We start from the raw sequence: 9215 nt of genomic DNA on the forward strand, positions 1-9215 counted from the left end.
TGCGCGTTGGCAGATTGGCACAGTCAGGGATGTGATGTGTGTGTGCATGCTGCGAACACGTGCCCATGCCAACACACACACAAACATGTACTACTCACTCACGTGCACACACACACACATACACACACACACACACACAGCCAGTGTGTGTCTGGGACAGGCCTAGCTGTTGACTGACCTGGACCCTGGTGATGTACTCCATAACATTCAGCTCATGCCAGCGTGCCATGCTGATAAAACCCCAAAGCCATTTAAACTCGTGCAGGTGCAGACGTCATTAACATGCTCGGGGATTAGCGGTCTAACGGAACAATTAGGTAAATAAAGGGCGAACGCTGTTGGACTCACCACTCTGTTTAAACCCTTGGCCTCCGTGACATTTACCGGTTCCAAACAGGCTTCACGTGGGGTACCGTTAAACGGGCCGCTCATAGCGACACACGCTCACACAGAGGATCCTGGAGAGCAAGTACCTCTGAAAACATGATGTGTGTGTTTAATTGTTGACGTTGAATATGATGTGATCAACACAATGACTGTAATTCCTTAATATAATGGTTAGCCTACATTTTATTAGTTTCATAAATAGGCCCTATGTTGTGGGTAATATGTACACCTATACATTAGTCTATTCAGCTTGTGTGGTTCTATTGCTTTTTCTCCTCAAACTCTGCAATTCAAGAATACATGGCGGTTCAGCATTTCTCCAAGAACAGCACCGTAATCAATTACGTTTAGTAGAAATCCAATGCACTTAAACTTCCAGCGCGAATAACAAGGGGCTGCAGAAGAGAGGTACATTTATCGATAAAATAATGAATTCCAACCAAACCCCTCCTTCTCCTCCCGTGAGACGTTCGCTCCCCCTGGCTCCCCCATCCACAATAAGAGATATCTGCGATGTGGAGTGGCGCAGGGCTCCCGCCTCGCTGACAGAGAGGAAACGAGCGAATCGCCCGCGTGACTCTCTCACTCATTGACCGCGCGGTCCATAGCAATTTTCATTATCCCTACCCGGTACTGAGCAGTGAGGACCACTGCTAGGCTATCTCCATTGAAGGAACCGGGACAGAGGGAGAGAGCGAGAGAGAGGGGGGGGGGCGAGACGGTATTTGGAGCTCTCTCCAGCCTGCGCTCCTTCACAACCGCAGCAAGATGCTGAGCGCCGCTCTTTGCCAACCGGCTGCTGTTTCTCCCGTCTCCAGGGGCTGACTCCCGGTGAAGAGAACTCTAAATGGGCGTTTTTACCGTGTCTGTTGATTCTCAAGGATCCACGGTTGGATATTTTCGAAATGAAACGAATGAAAGATGTGAGCATCGAGAAGTGTTCTTGTTTTAGTGTGGTATCTGCAGGCTCCTCCCCCATAACAGTCAAGTCCACTGAACGCAGTGGTTCAGTGATTTTGAGTATTTATTTTCATGATAAATACGAAAAAGGATTCACATTTTGACATTAGGGACTTTCTAACTTTTCCCGGTGTTTTGTTGTCTGTTTTGCGGTCTCTGTCCGTGAAACAAAGATCTCAGGACATCATCAACTCTGTGGAAAACAGCGGCTTGAGATCTTCCCCCGGTCTGAACAGTTTAGCGCTGTCTCTCCCCTTCTCTATCCCTCTTCAAGCATCTCCTCTGGGTGGGGATTTCGACCGATGCTTGCCCTTTGTTTGCTTCTTGTTCTGTCTTGTCATTTGTTTGTTTGTTTGTTTCACAGCATGATGATTCACATGCTCAGCCATAATAGCCAAGGAAATGTATTCAAATTACGCATGCAACATGACAGTAATTCGTTTTGTTATGCTAAATTCCTATGACTGAATGCAAAAGAAAGCATGGGCTTATAATATGGGTCTATTTCGAGGTTGCCTTCTAGGACTTGGCAGATCCATGCTAACTTGATTTGTGTGTGTGTGTGTGTGCGTGCGTGTGTGTGTGTGTGTGGCAACTGATCACCCCAATAGAATCCACTAAAGACCTGTGTGTGTGTGTGTGTGTGTGTATGTGTGTGTGTGTGTGTGTGTGTGTGTGTGTGTGTGTGTGTGGCAACTGATCACCCCAATAGAATCCACTAAAGACCTGTGTGTGTGTGTGTGTGTGTGTGTGGCAACTGATCACCCCAATAGAATCCACTAAAGACCTGTCTGTGTGTGTGTGTGTGTGTGTGTGTGTGTGTGTGTGTGTGTGTGTGTGTGTGTGTGTGTGTGTGTGTGTGTGTGTGTGTGTGTGTGTGTGTGTGTGTGTGTGTGTGTGTGTGTGTGTGTGTGGCAACTGATCACCCCAATAGAATCCACTAAAGACCTGTCTGTGTGTGCCTGTTTGCAGTTACACTGGAAGTCGCCATCCATGTGGCCCTCGAGAGTGGGGAGCAGGCAGCCCTGTCCCCGGGAATCGGCACTCCGCAGGGCGGCCATCAGTGGCAACGTCCTCGCCCTGCCGCCGCACCACGTCCCCACGGGCAGGAGTGTCCGGGTCTTCATCTGTGCCAACCCTGACGGTAAGACACCACTGGCCAGGGATCAAATCTGCGAGTCCAGATGACTCTGAATAAACTGTTTTAGTGATGACCTAATCTGCAGAAAAGTGGGATGCTGCGCGTTACAGTTTGTTCCTGGCGCATGTGTGACCTGTTACGCGCACGATGATAACTAAGTCATTGCACTTTTACCCATTTCCGACAGAAGATATGGTATATTACCTGTAAGAAAATATATATAAGTCAATGTTTATATGACTCCCTTTCCAACAGTCCCTTAGTTACCAGTTATTTGCAGGTATACCTCTTCTATACATATCAGTGGGTAACTTGCGGCTTGAGATCTCAGATCTTGTGAATTGAGATGGGTGGGGTTGTTGTTAAACCTGTTTGCAGTCCAAATTAGGGAGGTGTTAATTAAATGACATGCAACAAAGCGGTGAGCCGTTCACACGGATCCAATACCTCTACTTTGGTTACAGGAATAACATGTCTGTGAAAATGCACGATTTATATATATGTCTTTAGGCTGCTTTTCATTTGTAATGCTGTTTTTTATTTATTTATCTAGGCAAGTAGTTAAGAACAAACTCTGATTTTCAACGAAAGCCTAGGAACAGTGGGTTAACTGCCTGTTCAGGCGCAGAATGAGAGATTTGTACCTTGTCAGCTGGGGGATTTGAACTTGCAACATTCCGGTTACTAGTCCAACGCGCTAACCACTAACCGCTACCCTGCCGCCCCATGTCAGATATACCAACAAAATAGTCATGAAATGCAGACCTGGTAAATTAGTAGGATTTTGGTCTGTGGTTGAAAGGGATTTTACAGACGTGAAGATTGATTTAGAATTCGCGCTGCTCATGAGCAAATGTATTTCATATCATTTCCAATATTTATATCAGATCGTTCCAGTTCCTGAGAAAAACAAGGAGCGTTGATCAATGTAGGTCTGTCATTTACTGTGTCCCCATCATGATAGTCCCAATGGTCCATACAAACGACAGGACAGGAGAGTGACATATCACGATACTCTACCAGCCCTGTCACTGACTGACACAGAGTGTTCCCGCGTCCAACAGTCAGTCACTAATGGTATTGTTCAATTCAATTAGGACGCGCATCAGCGCCGTAGACATTAATGAGCCAAACCCACTCGACTGGAGAGGATAGACCGAGATTATGCTTGTAGTTGTGTAGTTATTCTACCGTTCGGTCAACAACTGTTATATGGATGAATTAGCCAATTATAATATACTTCACTTCGTTTTGAAAAGTGATTTTAATCATATGGGATTCTGGTTAATCTCAAGCGATGTTTAATACGTTGTGAGGTAGGGATTTTCCTAACAGTTTGTGAGAAAACGTCAATGACGCGCAAGGCTGTGGGGTCGGAGGGGGGATAGCATGCACTTGCAGAGCTGCTGAATACGGCCTCGGGTCGGGAAGTAAAAATAGGCTTTCTAAAAACGGAGTAAACAAAGCAAGAGAACTAGAGTAGCCTAGACACAAACAGAGAGGGTGAGATGAAGGGCGAGATGGAGAAAGGGACAACGAAACACTCATTGACAAAAAAAATAGGGCCAAAATGCAACAACTGTCAAATGACCTACAATTCCTCTGATTTTGTCCCGGTTTTTATCCATATCCAATGGCAAACACAGTAGAAGAATTGTGCCACCTGTTGCTGGTCCAATCATTAAATTTCACCTGCAGTAACTCTGAAGATGCTTAGGAATCAGAGGTCCAATAGGAATACATTGAAAATATAAAATGCATATGAAATATTTGACCATCCATTTCAAGAATGATATTGACACACTGTTGACTAAAGGTTGCTATACATTATACAAAGGGTGGGTCTAATCCTGAACTCTGATTGGTTAAAACCATATTCCAGCTGGTGTCTATTCCACAAGTTACCACCGGCTAAATCTATGACATTAAAATGCCTATTTATTCTGTTCCATCTGACTGAGCAATCAAAAAGTCTCATCAGCCCAGCCAGGCAATTTATAAACTTGATCTCCACTATAAAAATCATCTAGACGTTATCTCACATTTCTTTTAGACTAACATTTAGTTTTCAACAGAGGTGATTTGTATAAACCTTGCTGTCTGTCTCTCTGACAATTTGCAACATTGTTTGAATATTCAAATTCGATCTCCAGCTGTCCCATAGTAATAATGTCAGGAGTTGGAACGAGACAGACAGGCAGGGCAGCATTTCTCAGCCAGTCGAATAAACTAATCAGCAGGCATAATTGTTATGGATATACATTATACAAAGAAATGTCAATTGAAAAAGGTAAAATGGAAGAAAGTGCAGCTAGTTTGCGATCTATCCAGCTTCAGTTTGAAGTGATTGTGTTAGCTGTGTTGTTGGCTAGCTCCTCTGAAGAACAGTGTCCTCACAAGAGAACACATGTTCTATGCCAGGTGAAATTGCGCCTCATTAGCTCATTGTTATGGATGCATCTAAATAAATCACTAGAAAACAGCTAAGATTGTACCATTTTTTTCCATTTTCACCTAAAATGACATACCCAAATCTAACTGCCTGTAGCTCAGGACCGAAAGCAAGGATATGCATATTCTTGAAACCATTTGAAGGGAAACACTCTGAAATTTGTGGAAATGTGAAATTAATGTAGGAGAATATAACTTATTAGATACGATAAAAGATAATACAAAGAAAAACGTGTTTTCTTTGAAATGCAAGAGAAAGGCCATTATATGACTTAGGAGCCTAGTCGCAATTTATTTTTTTGCCACTAGATGGCAGCAGTGTGTGTGCAAATTTTTAGACCGATCCAGTGAATCATTGCATTACTGTTCAAAGTGTTGTATCAAGTCTGCCCAAATGTGCCTAATTGGTTTATTGATACATTTTCAAGTACATAACTGTGCACTCTCCTCAAACAATAGCATTGTATTCTTTCACTATAATAGCTACTGTAAACTGGACGGTGCAGTTAGATTAACAAGAATGTAAGCTTTCTGCCCATATAAGACATGTCTGTGTCGTGGAATGTTTTCTGTTACTTACAACTGTCATGCTAATCACATTATGGCACGTTATCTCAACCGTCCCGGTATAGAGACACCAATCCAAATGTAGCTACAGTGCTGTTATTCTGTCCGCTATGTTTGACATGACTGTAAGTTAGCCGTAGTTGACTAGCTAGCAAGCAAGGGATAAGAACGTTGCCAGCCGGTACGGCAATGGAACATTAAGAACCAACGACTGGGTCGCATCTCTGACAACCGAACTGATCAAATGAACGACCAGCTGGCTTCGGTAGCCACCCTAGATTTGTGTCAGAACTATATCTTGTGGAAGGATGAAATAGTATGAATAAATTCATCAAAATAATGTTTTTAATTAAAATATGTAAATCATTATCTGAATATGTTGGTAACCCGTTGTATAAAAGTGGTAATGCCCTCGAAGCCGGTGTTTGGAGGACATATTGGCACGGTTTGCCGCCCCTCGGTTTCTGGGGCATTATCACTGAGAAGACTTTACATTACATCATACAGAACTAGTCAGAACGAGTATTGTGAATACATGATACTGGTGCTGGGAGGTAGACATTGATTCTACACCAATACACAGATACGTTGTTGTGGGGGGAAGGGGGGGGGGAGACAGAGAGAGAGAGACAGACAGACAGAGAGAGAGAGACAGAGAGAGGCAGAGAGAGAGAGAGAGAGAGAGAGAGCGAGAGAGCGAGAGAGGCAGTGGAGAGAATCAACTAAAAAAACAGAGCAAATTGGAATGTTACTTGGCCCTAAACATAGTCTTGCGATTGCGAGAAGCCGCCATAGGCACACCTGGCTCTCGAGAGAAGCCCCACAAAATTAGGTGAAAACTGAGCTGCACTACCTAACTTTCTGCCAAATGTATGATCACATTCGAGATACACATTTCCCACAGATCACCCAGATTCACAAATAATTTGAAAACAAATTGAACATGGATAAACTCCCATATCTGTCAGGCAAATATGCAGTGTTCAATCACAGCAGCAAGATGTGTGGCCCGTTGCCATGTTGAAGGGGTAACCAGTGGAGAACAAACAACATTGGAACTACTGCCAATTTCTGTTTATTTGTCTTCACCTACTATTGGTGCTAAAACACTGTACATAGACGGTAATATAACACTTGATATGTCTTCATCTTTTTGAAACCTTTTTGAGTGCAATGTTTACTGTTCATTTCTCTATCGTTTTTTGTTGATGTTGTTTTGTGTCTTTTCACTTTTATTTATTGTTTATTTTGGCAATGTAATTACATGTTTCCCATGCCAATAAAGCCCCTTTGAACTGAATAGAGAGAGAGAGAGAGAGAGAGAGAGAGAGAGAGAGAGAGAGAGAGAGAGAGAGAGAGAGAGAGAGAGAGAGAGAGAGAGAGAGAGAGAGAGAGAGAGAGAGAGAGAGAGAGAGAGAGAGAGAGAGAGAGAGAATTCACATCTTCATTGTCTGTGATCAGCACCAAGTGATCAGCAACTCTATAGACTGGATAGTGTTTTGTTCTAGAAGTAACACACCTTGCACTGATGCTGGAGTGCTGTTCCACTAGAGGGCGAAATTTCTGCACTACACTAAGTTAAAGTCGTTTTGGCAAAGATGGAATAATAATATGTTATTAAGTAGAGTAATCTAGAACCTGAAGGGAGAGTGATCTAGAACCTGTAGGGAGAGTGATCTAGAACCTATAGGGAGAGTGATCTAGAAACTATAGGGAGAGTGATCTAGAACCTATACTGAGAATGATCTAGAACCTATAGGGAGAGATCACTCTCCCTATCGGTTCTAGATCACTCTCACTATAGGTTCTAGATCACTTCCCTAATAGTTTCTAGATCACTATCCCTATGGGTTCTAGATCACTCTCACTATAGGTTCTAGATCACTTTCCCTATAGTTTCTAGATCACTCTCCCTATAGGTTCTAGATCACCCGCCGCATAGGTTCTAGATCACTCTCACTAAAGGTTCTAGATCACTCTCAATATAGGTTCTAGATCATTCTCAGTATAGGTTCTAGATCACCCTCCCTGTAGTTTCTAGTGCTCTAGAACCTATAGGGAGAGTGATCTAGAACCCATAGGGAAAGTGATCTAGAACCTATAGGGAGAGTGATCTAGAACCTATAGGGAGAGTGATCTAGAACCTTTAGTGGGAGTGATCTAGAACCTATGCGGCGGGTGATCTAGAACCTATAGGGAGAGTGATCTAGAAACTATAGGGAAAGTGATCTAGAACCTATAGTGAGAGTGATATAGAACCTATAGGGAGAGTGATCTAGAACCCATAGGGATAGTGATCTAGAAACTATAGGGAAGTGATCTAGAACCTATAGTGAGAGTGATCTAGAACCTATAGGGAGAGTGATCTAGAACCTATAGGGAAAGTGATCTAGAACCTATAGTGAGAGTGCTCTAGAACCTATAGGGAGAGTGATCTAGAACCTATAGGGAGAGTGATATAGAAACTATAGGAAAAGTGATCTAGAACCTATAGTGAGAGTGATCTAGAACCTATAGGGAAAGTGATCTAGAACCTATAGTGAGAGTGATCTAGAACCTATAGGGAGAGTGAACTAGGTGTATAAGGCACACTAGGGGAATGGAATGCACTTCAGATATAGTGCGCACTAAGGAAGAGATGACCTTAAGTATGGTCTACTTATGCTTTACCAGAGATAACTACAGTATCATAACAGTTGTACTGTGTCTGTAGATGTGTCTGGCCCACTGGGCCCTCTTCCCCAGATGTGATTCCGTGTTTCAGATGGATGTGTTCTCTGTCTGGTAGTGACCTATAGCCTATGATGTACAGTCGTGTCACTGCCCAGACTAGTGTAGTCAAAGACCATAGACCGTCCTCTCAGTCCCCTGTTGATGATTCTGCATTTAAGAAGCATCTTACCAACTACTGTAACAATGTTACTGCTGCTACTTATTAAAGGGACAATATGTAATTCAGAAATTCTTTAAGAATCAATGGTTCATTTAAAAGTCCAAAAAGGGATGTACAAATCCCAGATTGCCCTTTTAAGGACTCTTTGAATGTAGGTTATGGGCACAATAAAACATTGAAGCTGAGATGATTTTGCTGAAAGCCAAATAAAAAATGTTGTTCCAGTATAGTTCATACCTGTCACGCCCTGACCTTAGAGACATTTTATTTCTCTATTTGGTTAGGTCAGGGTGTGTTTTGTGGTGGTTATTCTATATTGTCTATTTCTTTGTTTTTGGCCGAGTATGGTTCCCAATCAGAGGCAGCTGTCTATCGTTGTCTCTGATTGGGAATCATACTTAGGCAGCCATTTTTCCCACTTTCTGTTGTGGGATTTTGTTTTTGCACAGTTGCTGTTAGCCCTGCAGAACTTTACGTTCGGTTAAATTTTGTTGTTTTTTTGGTGTCATTTTTAATAAAAGAAAAATGTACGTCTACCATGCTGCACCTTGGTCCATTCATTCAGACGAACGTAACAATACTAATATATATTATCAATATTGATATAATTGCCATCATGTCAAAGTAAACTTGGAGTCACGCGATGATATGGTGTGTGGTCCATCCACTATGACTTGGGAAAGCGTGCAGTTTATTAGGCTGCAGATGAAATAAGTTATGATGAACTTCACAGGGGAGGTGAAAGGTCAAAGTGATCTTAAAGCATCATTCCAATAAATATTGAGGTTCTGATTCTGGAGACATGATGATCGATGC

The 9215-nt window shown here is 42.6% G+C and overlaps 1 protein-coding gene across 1 annotated transcript in view; it reads left to right on the forward strand.

Moving 5' to 3' along the window:
* Positions 1 to 2325: 2325 nt before the first annotated feature.
* Positions 2326 to 9215, forward strand: part of LOC135515392 (NACHT and WD repeat domain-containing protein 2) — an 80686-nt gene continuing 73796 nt past the window's right edge. The window contains exon 1 of the mRNA XM_064939063.1: positions 2326 to 2491. Coding sequence (XP_064795135.1) covers positions 2341 to 2491 — 151 coding nt within the window. The 5' untranslated portion in view covers positions 2326 to 2340. The remainder of the gene's footprint in view (positions 2492 to 9215) is intronic.

The sequence above is a fragment of the Oncorhynchus masou genome, chromosome 27, assembly GCF_036934945.1.
Source record: "Oncorhynchus masou masou isolate Uvic2021 chromosome 27, UVic_Omas_1.1, whole genome shotgun sequence".
NCBI classification, from domain to species: Eukaryota; Metazoa; Chordata; class Actinopteri; order Salmoniformes; family Salmonidae; genus Oncorhynchus; species Oncorhynchus masou.